Here is a 15,140-nt window from a genome sequence, read left to right on the forward strand (position 1 = left end):
CATTTTATTTATAATAATTTACCAATTATTATATTTCACAATATTACTGTTTTTACTGTGTTTTTCATCAAATAAATGCAGCCCAGGTGAACATAAGAGACTTGTATCAAAAACGTTCAAATCTTATAGATCACAAAGTTTAATTTGTACAGCTACAGTTGCATACATCTGAATCTATGATTTTTACCAGAAATGTTGAATAAATTATTTAAAGAACTAGGCTTTTCATACCGACATTAATTGACATTTTATTAGTTATTGGTGTTGCAGTAAATTATACGAGAAACTCAAAAGGAATGATATTTACATCCAAACTCAAGAAGGGAGTATATACAAGTGATGAATGTAGTGTCTTATACTGTATGTGTACATAACTTGAAATGTAAATGTTGATACGTTACTCCTAAACGTTGTAACCCTGAGAGTTTGAACCCCAAATCGAAAACAAAAACAGGATGTCGAAAACTCATCCCTAACCCTTCTATTTCAATTAAGTGCTCTGGCTCGTAGTGCATTCGGTATTCATATAAGCATTGCCGTTAGCATGCTCTTTATGGCCGTGGTTCGAACCCGAAAAACAGTCGTCCGAATGAAAGTGCACTGAGATCTGGTTGTAGCAAAGCAGGACCAGCTGCCTCTCCTCTGGGTTGTAGTCCAGCGAATGAGGGTGCACTTGTAGGATGTGTCTCTTGATGGTGCTGACCTTTAGCGTTGCGAGCGTAGCACCACACACCATGCAGATCAATCCATGCTTCCTGCAGTCGTAGTCCATCAGGAAGTCCATCTTCCAGCGGGCCTGGTAATTGCGCCGCTGGTCCTTCCCCGGGTAGTGCCTGTGCCGCCCAGGCATCTGCGTTGATGGTGTGATATTTGTGCTATTATTGTCTTCTGTTTCAACTCCTTGCTCTGTGGATTTCACAGGAGACACCTGCATGCCACCAGCAGCGTTTGTAGTGACAGGGCCACTTTGTGGGTCTTCAGTGGCAAACAAAAGAAAAGAGAGAGACACATTATTGTTTTTAAACGATATATTTGATTTATAAGAGGATTTTTCTTTAACAATCCAACAGGAATACTTTCATTCAGAAATTGTAACATTTTGACATCAGAACCATAAGCAAATTTACATAGGCCTAACAATTTGGCCTACCTTGTTGTGGCTAATGCTAAGCAGAGTTGGCTCAGAGGTACAACATGAATATCTTTACATCCTTAAAACAAGATACATTTTCCTGAGAAGCTAAATAATCTTTCGTTTTCAAGCTGTTCGCTTGCTAGCTTCGTGAAAGCTAACTGCAAGCACCAGGAAGGAGAAGTGTAATTAACTATTTTTAGCTTTTGAAATATAATGTTATGTAATTTAAAAACATTAACAAGCTTATTTTCATGATTAAGTACAACTCGAATGTATAGCCTACTTTGCAAAATGTATTTACCTGAGAAGCTAAATAGCTGTTAGCTTGCCAAGCAAAGGCTAACTGAAAACACTAGGAAAAATAAATATTTGACCATTTTAGCTTCCAAAAGATTATGCTATATGTAATATGTAATTTAAAGGATATTAATTAACATATTTTCATGATTAAGTATATCTTCAATATATTTACATCCTTAAAACAAGATAGATTTACCTGAGAAGCTAATTCATCTTTCGTTTTCAAGCTTTTAGCTTGCTAAGCAGAGGCTAACTGAAAACACTAGTAAAGAGAACATTTTTAATTTGACTATTTTTAGCTTATGAAATATAATGTGATATGTAATAATTTTAGAGGACATTAATGAACATATTTTCAAGATCAAGTACATCTTGTATACCTTTACATCCTTAAAACAAGAAAAATTTACCTGAGAAGCTAAATAATCTTTCATTTACCCTGTTGAAAAAACCAGCATATGCTGGTTAGGTATGTTTTGAGGCTGGGATGCTGGTTTAAGCTGGTCCTTTGATGGTTTATGCTGGTCCTTTGCTGGTTTAAGCTGGTTCTTTGCTGGTTTAAGCTGGTCCTTTGCTGGTTTAAGCTGGTCCTTTGCTGGTTTATGCTGGTCATGTGCTGGCAAAGGACCAGCAAAAGGACCAGCTTAAACCAGCAAAGGACCAGCTTAAACCAGCAAAGGACCAGCAGAAGGACCAGCTTAAACCAGCAAATGACCAGCTTAAACCAGCAAAGGACCAGCATAAACCAGCAAAGGACCAGCTTAAACCAGCATCCCAGCGTCAAAACATACCTAACCAGCATATGCTGGTTTTTTCAACAGGGTTTAGATTATCAATTTTGCTTCTTGGGTTTAATTGATCTGGTTTTAAAGATTTTTTATGGGAAACGAAGTTGGAACTTTGGTTCGAACTTCTGGTGTTTTTTTTTTTCTTTTTTCATATGATGATTTTCTTTTAATACAAAATTATGGCATTTACAGTGATGATAGTCTGAATCTCTCTATATCTGATGTTGTGGGTCTAGTTGTCTGTACTTACCATCCTCTTTCGGTGTAGCCTTGTCGATTTTCTCCTCTTTTATCCAGGCGCTGACCACGGCATCTCTCTCACTTCGGCTGAGGCTACTCATCTCCGGATGGCACTCCTGGATGTGCTTGCGGAAGTTGCTGACCCTCGGCACAGGCAGGTGTTCAGAACACACCATACAGTAGCAGAGCGGGTTTTCCGGAGGACCGTACGCCACTAAATAATCCAGGCGGAGACGCCAGGGGCTGCCGTATTTTAGTCTTCTCTTTCTGGGATAGTAAGGTAAGGACTGGGATCTCTGGCCAGTGTCTGGTGGATTCTCATCTCCTCTTGTGTAGTTCATCAAGTTTTCTTGAATGGGATCCACATTCAGAGGAATAAATGAGGCTGAACCATGTATGTTTATTTCGGGACATAACGGCTGGCTGTTTTCTCGATTCAGATGACTCTCCCATCCCGACCGGATCACATCTTTATCGGACTCGGTCCACAGCAGCGAGTACGGATGCTTCTGATTGATGTGCCTCTTGATGGTGCTTAACTTCAGGGTGGCCAGTGAACTGCCACACACCATGCAGATCATCCCTTGTCTCTGTGGGTCGAAGTCCATGAGGTATTCGCTGCGCCAGTACTCATGGTAATAGCGCCGGTGGTCTCGGCCAGGTGTGTGCTTTGATGGAGGAGGGTCTTTTGTAGATGGTCCTGGGATTGGAGACAGAAGGAAAGGAGAGTCTGCGTTCTCAGAGACACACCAGTAACTGGTGCCTGGGGAGCATACAGAGGTGACGGGAACGTCCTGGCTGTTATGAGATGTGAGACCATTGGTCATGCCCTCTTGACCTGTGGAGGACACAAAAAGAGAGTGTCACTGATGAAGTATAATGTGAAATTATTACACTGTTTTCAATTACAGGGAAATATAAAATACCGGAGATATATATAAAATGATGGCGATGAATATTAAGTGAAAATGTATTTCTGTCAGCACTTTTTGTGCATAAATGTTTTTTTTGTTTTTTTTTAATCTATAGGTATATTCAGAACATACAATATGTTATTCTGGACAGTCCTGGATGTTAAATAGGACTGATGCTGATAGATTGAAGGTCATTCTAAAGGTAGAAACGTTATAGGAAAATGTGAAAATTGTGTATTTTGGAATTTGAAAATATGAACGTTATTCTGTATTTTGTGACATACAAATTATTTAAGATATATAACAAATATTAAAAATGCTGCCATGATTATGTTAAAGTGTTTTTGTCTACAAGCCCATTTGCGCATACATCTATAAAACATCTGTCAGCACATATTCAAATCACTATTATTGTAAATATTAAGCAGTAGTAGTGTATACATTTTTATATTGCTGATCTCAAAAGACAACAAAGCTAGTAATCTCATGAGACGATGCAAATGATTTTGTATTTCAGAAAAATGCTTAAAAATATTAACGACTGGTGAGTATTAAAGTAATTTTTTTGCATAAACCCTACATATAATCTGTCAGCATATATGTATACATTCATATATTGATTATTATTTAGCATTAGTCTGTTGCTGATAGGCTAAAAGTCATTGTCAAATATTGTAACTGAAATGAACGTCATCTGAAAAATATGCTAATTATTTTGTATTTCGCATATTTTATGATATACTAATTATTTATTCATAGTTAATATTCAATAATCAAACATGTTGCTATAACGAATTATAAAATGTATATTATAATCTGTCAGCATATATTCTAATTGTTGTTTTTACTACTATTGGTAGCAGTCTCAAATTTTTTTAAATATTCAAATAACTTTTCTTTTAAGAAAAATAGCTACGCAAATAATTTAGCACGATTTAAACGGATATCAAAGTGAAAATGTGGTATTTCCGCTCACAACAAGGGGGCGGCGGCATGGTGCAGTACTACATATATCCGCTAGGTGGTGACGGCGCATCGCGTATACATATGCAGCATGGTTATTTTGCCTTTGTTTATAGTGGAGCCCGAAAGATTAGGGGCCATGCCGCTGCATGCTATTGTTCGTCACGGGTTTTAACATTTCCAAGAGAGAGCCATCGATCTAAATTTAAAAATATTAACGACTGGTGAGTATTAAACAAGTATTAAAGTAATTTTTTTGCATAAACCCTACATATAATCTGTCAGCATATATGTATACATTCATATATTGATTATTATTTAGCATTAGTCTGTTGCTGATAGGCTAAAAGTCATTGTCAAATATTGTAACTGAAATGAACGTCATCTGAAAAATATGCTAATTATTTTGTATTTCGCATATTTTATGATATACTAATTATTTATTCATAGTTAATATTCAATAATCAAACATGTTGCTATAACGAATTATAAAATGTATATTATAATCTGTCAGCATATATTCTAATTGTTGTTTTTACTACTATTGGTAGCAGTCTCAAATTTTTTTAAATATTCAAATAACTTTTCTTTTAAGAAAAATAGCTACGCAAATAATTTAGCACGATTTAAACGGATATCAAAGTGAAAATGTGGTATTTCCGCACACAACAAGGGGGCGGCGGCATGGTGCAGTACTACATATATCCGCTAGGTGGTGACGGCGCATCGCGTATACATATGCAGCATGGTTATTTTGCCTTTGTTTATAGTGGAGCCCGAAAGATTAGGGGCCATGCCGCTGCATGCTATTGTTCGTCACGGGTTTTAACATTTCCAAGAGAGAGCCATCGATCTAATGGTCAAAGTTAAATGCCTAACACCACATTTACCTGCTGAGAGGTCCCCCAAGTGTCCCCGCTGCGGTGTCGCCGCCTCTTCCTCAGCTTTTATTATTAATGAGCGAGATTCTGTCTTCTCAGCTTTGTGCACCGACTCTTTGGACTCCGCTTCATCCATACCTGTGTTATGTGATTTTAACGTACAGGATTCGCACCTTTAGTACGTGGAAATGTCACAACCGGAGGATTTCGTAGATGCATTCGTCGGGTGGTTGACTAAATATCTGAAACGCGCACTCGCCCATCACAGTGTGTGCAGTGTCTGTCTCTGCACTGGAGCCTCACCGCTGTTTGCTTTAAGTAAACTTAACTTTACGAGACCATACAAGTCGCATTTAGATCGAAGTTGGAGTGCAGATCTGTCAAATGGTCGGTGACTTTAAGCGGTCTCCTGTTTGTATTTAGATGTTCTGCTTGTCTTCAGGGTGGAGAGCCGAGCTAGGGGCCCCTGGGGCTCCTTTAGGGGCTCCTGGGTAAATTTAAAGAGACAGTAGCGGCTGTGATGTATATAGTGACGGGTGCACCATGGGGCCCATTTTGAAGATTTTATTTCATATTTTACATAAGATTGTAACCAAAGTTATGCATTTTGTACATGCCATTTAATTCATGTAGGATTAAATATATTTTGTTTTCTAGTTTTGATTGGTACATTTATTTACAGACCGTTTTTGGAAAATACAGTTATTCTACATGAAATGACAGTTTAATTAAATTGTATTATTCATATCATTGATCTTTTTATGTGTTTCTTACACTTGTGCATGTATCCTTGTGTATTTTATTGTAAAATTGAAATGGAAAAAATTAAATTGTGTTCAGTATTCGAAAAATATGCATTTGTTACATTGTTACAATACAGCTTTGCATCTGTATTTTAAAAAAAATTATTTAACACGTTTTATATATATATATATATATATATAATATATAAGATACGTAATGCCTACATAATGCCAAAGTATAATTTTATACTATTATATTATTTTATATTTTTAGGATTGTTAAAGCCATTGTTTACATAGTTTTCATGAGGGACACATAGGGCATGTTTTTGTGTGTAATTGGTGTTCCGGTTATTTTCTAATACTTAAATATTAAATATAAAACTAAAAAATTAGAAAACTAAAAAATACCACTAAGTTATCTGCAACTAATTCATAATGGCCGGTTTTTATTTTATTTTTTTATGCAGAACGTAATTGTGTTTTATGGAGGGAGGGACTGCTTTAAGACAAGTGGTAGGGGTCATATGATGCGATTTCAATTTTTTCTTTCTCTTTGGAGTGTTACAAGCTGATTGTGCATAGATAAGATCCCTGAAGTTACAAAGACTAAAGTCTCAAAACCAAAGAGATATTCTTTATCAAAGTTAAGACTCTGCCACGCCCCCCTAAAACGGCTCGTTCTTACACGCCCCCACATATCTACCTCACTATGTGGAAATATTTGCATAATGTGCCCAAATGTGCACGCAAATAAAGATGTACAAGAATAAATATGAATAATGAAACACAAGAATAAATATGTGTGTTTCTAGGCGAAAGCAAAAGCACTTTATTTGGCCTTCCGAAAGTAGATGCATTTAGGAATCTTTAAGATGACTTACTAAGTTCCTACATCCTGGTATTTTTTACCTTTGTCAAGGCATCGATAGAAAGAAAGGCTGCAACGGGAAGCGACCCGACTGCAGTGTCCTGAGACTGAGCTCAAGGAAAGTTAGGTGCATTTACCAGGTAAAACAAACGCATGCTTCGCACACACGGTGTTGTCGTGACGCTTTTTACTTTAAAGACACGACAGTCCACGAGCTGACAGACAGACACACAGACCGCAGCTCAGGAGGGCAGATAGGGAAGACAACATTGTCTCTGTCGTAGAGACAGCGATAGCTTGTTCAGTAAAACCACTCCAGTGTTTGCTAGGATGCTTTTTAAATATACATTTTATATAAATAAACAAGCGCTGCCATTACAGTGTCAAAACAAAACGCCAGAGTTAGCCGGAGAAATCATCAGCTTGTGATTGTGAGATAAGATTTAAAGTGACAGCAACGTGTTTGTCCCATCTTTGGGCTCTGTTTGAGTTTAAGTTATCCTTTACTACACATTTTATTCATATAAGCATATTTGTATGCTTTCCATTTAAAAAAAGCCCCTTTCTTTAGCAATGCATAGCAGTTGTAATGTTACTGAATGCGTAGTTGAATAAAAATTTAAATCGGGAATTGTTTACTTAAGATCATGTTGATTTAAACCTGTATGATTTTCTTTCTTATGTGGAATGCACAAAGTACATATTTTGTAGAATGTGCACTCTTTGATACAGTTAACGTAGACGCAGAGACTATATCAAGCTCCAAAAATGCGCCAAAACATTAGTCCAGAAAAATCTGGGAACTCGATGCGTGACGCTCTGGTACTGATATTTACATTTATTCATATTCATATTTGCATATGTTTTTATACAGAGCGACTTGCAAATGAGCAATTCTACAGTATGATTAATCGTAGGGAGACGGTGACACAAAAATGCTGCAATACAAAATCCCAAAGTTTGGCTTGAAAAGCATCAGGCTATTAGTACTAAGATGGAGATAAGATTGGAAATAACTTGGTAATGGTTGCGGACCAAGTGTGAGTTGTCTTCAAACATTTCTTGAAGATTGAAGAACAATTTGTGACAAAAAAATGATTGAAAAATGATTGTTCCTACTTGCTCTGTAGCATAGATCTAAATTGAATTGATTTAATGTCAATGCTTGCATGGCAGTGCTTGATGTTCCTATAAATTCAAATCAGCGTTGCAGACACAGCATGTGGGGCACATTCCCCCGGGGCCCCAGACGTCCCCTTCCCCCACATGGATAGAGGGCATCATTCTCTTATTTCTTGTATTTACGTGTACTACTTAAGGGTGCACTTGTCATTGTGTACTGCATATGTTACTCCTATGATAAATTGCATGCACTGTTCCTTATTCGTAGGTCACTTTGGATAAAAGGGTCTGCGAAATGACATGTGCATGTACCGAAACCCAATATGTATTTGAGGGCCCCTTTTCTGAGTCCCAGCCATGCCTTTGGAAGACTACAGGGGCCCCTGGACGTCGTCTATTGTTGCTTTATGATCACATATGAATCACAATTGAGGATTTTGTCACAACACCCAACAAAGTGCTCTCTAGGGCCCCGTCCTCCAGCATAGGGGCCCTTTTATGTCCATTATTTTTAACCCTTAATCTGCTAGTTTGAATTATTTTTTTCCTATTTTAGATATATTTTATGTTGATGATTTTATTTTATTGTCATTTTATTGTTGTTGAAGTGTAGCCTCAAGCTTATAGTCATTTGGTTTGTGTTAAAGAACATGAGTTAACACTCTCTCTCATCATTCATCAGATCAATTATTTATTATGCATTTTGTTTCCCCTAAAGGTCAACTACTCTTGGTTTTTCAGAAAAATGGACAGTTTGAATCAAGCACTGCATGCAAAATCCATCTAAACAGAAAGACCTTGAGAGATTGCTTCACATAAATTAAAGATGTGACCCCACAGATAACCCTGTTTAGATCAGGTTTTGCCAAGCCTAAGAAGACTTACTCCAGCAGCTGACATTAGTATAATGATGGTGTAACCAAACAGCAGCCATGTCCAGCAAGACTTCCTCTAAACGTCGTTATCAACCAGCAGCAGAGTTTGATGATGCCACTATCGCCCGCAAAAGGGAATATTGGAGGAGTAAGAAAAGAGAGCAGAGGGCAAGAAAGTCATCTACCAAAAAGAAGATTGGAAATGAAAATCTGGGGTTGCGCATGTCTGTTGTTAGTGAAGCCAGCAATGATCCCTCTCTACATAATCATAATGTTTCATTCAAACGGGAAGATGCTGATGCTCCTAAAAACTCCTTCAGCTCAGGTCTATCAGTATCTGAGACTAATATTACTATGGTGCCATGCCAAAATGCGAGATGGTTTCAAAGGACCAAGCTCAACCATGCCTTACCTCAGTACCCAGAAACAAGCACAGATTCCCTGAAGGGTGTAATGGGTAATAAAAAAATAAAGCCCTCAGATACAGGGTCATCAAAAACAAATGCTTCAACGGTTGAATATCTCTGCCCTACAGTCCATTCGGTGCCTACAACATGCATCGAGTTGCATCCAAACAGTACTCATGCTCAAAAAACAAAATCAGGAATGTCATCCCTAAATGGCAAGCACATAACAACATCTTTGCAAAGCCATGTATCCATGGTTTTACCAGTGCACAGAAACCAAAATAAGCCTCAGAACTCACTTGGACCCTTGACCTCTGCAGAATGTAAGGTTCATGAAAACCAGAATCCTATCACTAAGAGAAGAACATGTGCCTTTGCTTCAGAGCACAACACAGGAGTGGCTATGACTGAAGAAGAGATGGTTGCTAAGCGTAGAGAGAAATGGCGTATCAAAAAGCGGGAACAGAGAGCAAAGCGTGCTGCAATGCTGGCCCGGGACCGAGAAGGGAGTCTCGGACAAGGACAACCTTTATCTGTTGGTATCATGCATGCTTCGTCTCCTACTTACAGTAAGGCCTTGAGAGGAATCAGTCTCAACTCAAATCTTGTATCCCTCAATCAACAGTCGCTGGGAGCAAAATTTAACGGTTCTCGAACAACACAACTACATGTTCAGAGTACTAAACCAAACCATGCATCCTTAACCTCTGGTATTTTGCAGTCATCCTCAAGTAAATCCAAAGTACAGAAATGTGCACATACTCAAAAGAGACGTTGTCAAAACCAAATGAGGAAATCCACCCTTGGTGCTTCCAAAGTTGAGTCTCCCGAGGATCGCCATGCCAGGCAGAAAGAATACTGGAGAATTAAGAAACGTGAGCAGAGAGCAAGGCTGTCTATGGCATTAAAAGCACGACTGAAGGAACGTGACGCACTAAAGCATCATGGGAGACACTCCTACAGCAGTTTCAACCAGGCGTGCGGAGTTGAAGCGAGCAAAACAAGTGCATTTGAAGTTTCCTCAGATACCATTGGTGGTTTTATCAAAGAAGATGGCACGGTGACAGTCACCATTTCTAAGACATCTCCCGAGGCTTCCCTACCTGCAAGTCAAGACATTTCCAATGTGAAATGCATTGGAAATGTAAAACTCCAGGTTCAAGTAAATTCTCCCCTATATTCAGATGCTCCACCAGTCACAAAGCTAGCTTCCGCTCCATTCAACATTTCTAGTAACTGTACTAATGCTCAACAAAACTCTTTAGTAAAGTCTAGGTTAACCAGAGGTGCAGTTATGGGCAGTATGACAGTCACCATCCAGTCTGAAACCCCAACAGAAGAAGGAAGGGTCGCCCGTTTGAGGGAGTATTGGAGGATAAAGAAACGAGAGCAAAGGGCTAGTCGAGCTGCCCGACTTGGGAATGGTCTGCTTAGGTCGAAGGTTTCTGTGTTAAAGCAGAGAGAGCAAAACAAGAAGACAAACCATAGGCAGAGTATTACTTCATCTATCACCACAACAGTTTGTCACTCCTCTACCAGTGCCCCAATACCTATAAAAGAAGAGCATGTCTATCCCACTATACAAGCTGTGTTTTCCATCCCAGAAATTACTCCCTGCATCAGTGTTAATAGTTGCAAAGAATCCTTAGAATCACACATTGAGCCTCCAACAGCTGTGGACCATCATGCCACCACTCTTCAGGCTGTTGCCTCCATGAAAAAGCTCCTGGAGGAATCAGTTTACACACCAGAAGAAAATAATGCCAACGAAATGCATGTTAAGTGTGAAAATGAGCCTCTTCCGTTGACTAAAGATGACCTTTTTAAATCTGAAGATGCAAAGCCAAGTCTTACCTTACAACAAAACGTCTTGTTACAGTGTGACCTCTCAAAAGACACAAGCCTTAAAGATATCGAATTGAGTCCTCAGGCATCAACTTTTGAAAACACCAGTCGTTATAAGACTCATAACGTCTGTCAAGAGGCTACAGATGGAAGTCATGCCATTTCTCCAGTGGCTCTGCAACCTCAGAAGTTCAGTGATGGTGGAGCAGATCCCAAGCAGGCCTGCCCTTCACAGGCCTTGCAAAAGCAGCAGCTTGGTGAAAGTGATGAGCTTCAACGAAAGAGAGAGTATTGGCGGTTAAAGAAGAGACAACAGCGGGCTAGAAAAGCCAACAAAGATGCAACCAAACATGCAGTTCTTCGTAATCTGCCACAGGTGAGTTGCATTGATATTTGAATGTCATGGGAAGTAATTGATAATAATGTGAATTATTAAATGTGTCGCCATATGAACTATTGTGTTTCTCGGATTCCCCAGAAGAAAACACGAAGCACAACTCTCATGCAAGCCATGTCCCAGGACACTTCCACATGCAGACAGATCCCCATTCAGAAAAAAACAAGCAGGTGCACCAAGCCTTCTGGTCCACAAACACAACCTACAGATAAATCAAGATGTGATAGAAGCCAAATAGTGGCAACGCCAAATCCACAAGAAGATCCAGAGGAGGTTATACGTAGAAGACGCATGCAGTGGAGGATCAAGAAACAGGAGCAGAGAGCTAGAAAGGCAGCACGTGAGAGAAAGCTACACCAGATGATGGTCCCTCCACAAGGCCAGGATTTACAGGTAATTATTTTTTAGAGCGTATATATTTATTGGTTTTATTTATGTGCAGTACCATTAAGAAGTTTGGGGTCAGTAAGACTTTGTTTTTTTTTGGACAGCAAAGATATTTATAATGTTACAAAAGATTTCTGTTTCACATAAATGCTGTTCTTTTGAACTTTTAAAAGAATTCTGAAAAAAAATTATGTAGCACAACAATTTTTTTAACATTGATAGTAAATGTATCTTGTGTAGCAAATCAGCATATTAGAATGATTTCTGAAGGATCATGTTAAATTCAATTCAAGTTTATTTGTATAGCGCTTTTCACGATACAAATCGTTGCAAAGCAGCTTTACAGAAAATTAAGTTTCTACAGTATACTCATGTGACAGTAAAGACTGGAGAAATGACTGCTGAAAATTCAGCTTTGCCATCACAGGAATAAATTACATTTTCAAATATATTAAAATAGAAAACTGTTATTTTATATTGTGATAATACTTTAGAATATTACTGTTTTTACTGTATTTTTAATCAAATGAATGCAGCCTTGGTGTGCGTAAGAGACTTACCAACCCCAAATTTTTGAAAAGTAATGTAACTACAGACAGAGAAAAGGCCCCAAATAAAAGCACAATCATTTCAAAACACTGTGAGCAGTAACACCCCCCTCATTTACAGATTGTTCTAAAACAGACCACAGTGCAGCACCACTGTGAGTTTGAGTGGGACTGCGATACCCACACAGTGCAACCCACTGATCATGCAGTTGTTTACTCGTGTGACAGATCTGTTTAACCAGTTTGTGATTTGCACAGTGCTGTGCAAACTGATCTGATCTTCACTATCAGTGGCTCATTCATCTAAACGGATCATCATTTACCAATCCCTATGTTGTTTCACACCTGTATGACTTTGTTTCTTCTACGGAACACAAAAAAAGAGAGATTTTGCAGGATGTTTCAACTGTTTTTGCTCATACAAAGTCAATAGGGTCCAAAACACTGACCACTGACTTTCATTATATGGGGGAAAAATTTTTTCAAACTAGCTTATGTGTTCCACAGAAGAAAGAAAGTCATACAGGTTTGGAATTACATGAAGTCGAGTTTATACTGAGAACCAAACATCACAGTATACCAAAACGCTGTAATAATAACACTACATGCTTTATGTCCCCTGGGGGCCCCAGCTTTATCTCGGCACCAGAAATTCACAGACAAATGGGGGTAGGTTCTTTTCAATTGGAGCAGTGTTCACAGGGCCCCATGTGGGGCCCCAGCCATACCTCAGCACTAGAATATCACAGAAACATTTTGGAGGCCTCTTTTGACTTGTGGCAGTGTACAGAAGCCCTGTGTAGGCCCCCCGTGCCTCCAGGCATATCTGTGTGTCAGCATACTGTAGGGACATGCAAAACATAGGGAAAAAAAATTAGGACAACGTGATGGTGGAGAGTTTTGTAATTGATTAGGTGTCAAATAATGAAAGATGTTTTTCTTCAAAATACATTTCTGAAACAAGCATGTAAAAGATTTGAACATTTTATTTTAGCATATAAGATCAGCAGCCTTCTCACGGCTTGCTGCTTTTAGATTACTTATACTTTAGATGAAGATGGTGAGATGCCAGTTTTTATACCAATTAACTGAATATTTTCATTGTTCCTTTCTCCAGTTTCTCAAATGATTGAACCCCCTCAGAATGGATTTAAGGGTTAAACTGTGTAATTATTTTAGGTTAAAAATGCCATGGCAGAAACATCTGAATTTGGTTTGTCCAATTAAGTAGCACTTTCTCAGATTGTTTGAGAATTGTTGTCATCTACCCAGCCTCAAGTCACTCAGAGCATTCACATATACGTGAACTTATAATCTTTTTTTGGGGGGGGGGGGTTCATCCTTTGGTCAAATGAGCTACAGCTCTAGTGATTAGTTGTTGCCAGTTGCTACATAGTTAATGTACACTATCCTTACTTTTTTTCTTTAATCTTCCCAGAGTCAGAACTCTCCCAGTCTCTGCTCAGCAGTAGTTCAGAGGTAAGTGAAATTTGTAATAATATTTTAGAATTTCTGTATTTATTTGATACTGTAAAAACTGTAATATTGTCAAATATGATTACAGTTTAAAATAACTATTTTGTATTTTAATATTTTTTTTTATGTAATTTATTCCTGTGATAGCAAAGCTGAATTTTCAGTAGCCATTCTTCACTGTCACACGACCCTACAGAAATCATATTAATATGCTGAAAAGACATTAATGTTGGCTTCTTTTCCAGTGTAACTTTAGAAGACCAACTTGGCTACTTTGCTGAACCATGTCAACCTGCACTCAAAGGTTATTTTTAATGAATTTTCTAACACACTTTACCAAACATTTTAAGTGACTATTTGTTTACTGGTATTACCAACATCTTCTGTTTGAAGAGGAGTCAAGCTTTGCACCAAATGATGCAATGGAGGGACCTTTATCACAGGAAGAGTGGAGAAATGTCTACCTCATGGACTTTGATCCTGTCAACCCTTTGTTGGTGTGTATGGTTTGTGGAGAGCAGCAGTACTCTGTGAGTGTGGAAGGCGTCAAGGCTCACATTGAGGAGGCGCATCCTGATACACTATCATTGGGAGACCTTGAACATCAAGGCTTTCTCGAAGCCTGGGATAAACAGGTGGCAGTCCGAGAGCACTTCATCACCCACCAGCTTCAACAGCGATGCAGAGCTTCTACAGGTAACAGGGAAATCTGCATTCAGCCTGGCTTTGAAAATACAAAATAATTTATTTTATAAATCATTTTTCAGAACGGAATTTAACCTGCCCGGTCAAAATTGAAGCTAAGGTCGTGGCCAACGACTTTGAGTGAACTGATGGGTGACTGACAGACATGACCATGTCTTGTTCTGATGGCCATCTAGTTGATGAGGTCTTCGCAGGGGATCTGTCTCTGTGGCTCATCTAGTTGACGTGGTCTCCGCTGACGTTCACTAAAACCTAACTTCATGCCTTAATGATTTAAGATTCCGTTTTCTTACATTTTCTTTGTAAGTTCCATCAGTCACGTAAGAGATCAATATCAAAATGTTGATTCACCCTTTTTTCATTACTGAGCCTCATTAACTGTATGTTTACATTCTGGTAATACTCCAAACAGTGCATTTACAGAACCTGTAAATCAGGTTACAAAATAAGATCCATCTATAAAAACGTTAACACACAAACAACTGGCATGTTATTCTGTAATCTAAAGAACTGCATTTTGATTTTGTATTTCCAGTATTTATT

The 15,140-nt window shown here is 38.5% G+C and overlaps 2 protein-coding genes across 2 annotated transcripts; one reads left to right on the plus strand and one right to left on the minus strand.

The window, feature by feature from the left end:
- Window positions 1-489: 489 nt before the first annotated feature.
- Window positions 490-5,677, minus strand: zfta (zinc finger translocation associated). The gene is made up of 3 exons (XM_016289121.1): window positions 5,231-5,677; window positions 2,474-3,301; window positions 490-975 (listed from the first exon to the last, which is right to left on the minus strand). Exons 1-3 carry the CDS (start codon window positions 5,355-5,357, stop codon window positions 491-493), a joined length of 1,440 nt encoding a protein of 479 aa, XP_016144607.1. The 5' UTR covers window positions 5,358-5,677; the 3' UTR covers window position 490.
- Window positions 5,678-6,873: 1,196 nt separating this feature from the next.
- Window positions 6,874-15,126, plus strand: LOC107597880 (uncharacterized). The gene is made up of 7 exons (XM_016289079.1): window positions 6,874-6,975; window positions 8,676-11,460; window positions 11,563-11,874; window positions 13,855-13,895; window positions 14,138-14,196; window positions 14,286-14,588; window positions 14,660-15,126. The coding sequence occupies exons 2-7, from the start codon at window positions 8,890-8,892 to the stop codon at window positions 14,719-14,721; spliced, it is 3,348 nt and encodes a 1,115-aa protein (XP_016144565.1). The 5' UTR covers window positions 6,874-6,975; window positions 8,676-8,889; the 3' UTR covers window positions 14,722-15,126.
- The last annotated feature ends 14 nt before the right edge of the window (window positions 15,127-15,140 follow it).

Source organism: Sinocyclocheilus grahami, unplaced genomic scaffold (assembly GCF_001515645.1).
Source record: "Sinocyclocheilus grahami isolate Dianchi unplaced genomic scaffold, SAMN03320097.WGS_v1.1 scaffold240.1, whole genome shotgun sequence".
In the NCBI taxonomy this organism is placed as follows: domain Eukaryota; kingdom Metazoa; phylum Chordata; class Actinopteri; order Cypriniformes; family Cyprinidae; genus Sinocyclocheilus; species Sinocyclocheilus grahami.

Bases quoted from the DNA above. Each gene is read 5' to 3' on its own strand.
- zfta (XM_016289121.1), bottom strand. From the start codon at position 5,357: ATGGATGAAGCGGAGTCCAAAGAGTCGGTGCACAAAGCTGAGAAGACA. The intron at 3,302-5,230 runs GTAAATGTGGTG...TGTCCTCCACAG, and splicing joins CTTGGGGGACCTCTCAGCAG to GTCAAGAGGGCATGACCAAT. The intron at 976-2,473 runs GTAAGTACAGAC...TTGCCACTGAAG, and splicing joins GGCTACACCGAAAGAGGATG to ACCCACAAAGTGGCCCTGTC.
- LOC107597880 (XM_016289079.1), top strand. From the start codon at position 8,890: ATGTCCAGCAAGACTTCCTCTAAACGTCGTTATCAACCAGCAGCAGAG. The intron at 11,875-13,854 runs GTAATTATTTTT...TAATCTTCCCAG, and splicing joins CACAAGGCCAGGATTTACAG to AGTCAGAACTCTCCCAGTCT. The intron at 14,197-14,285 runs GTTATTTTTAAT...TTCTGTTTGAAG, and splicing joins ATGTCAACCTGCACTCAAAG to AGGAGTCAAGCTTTGCACCA.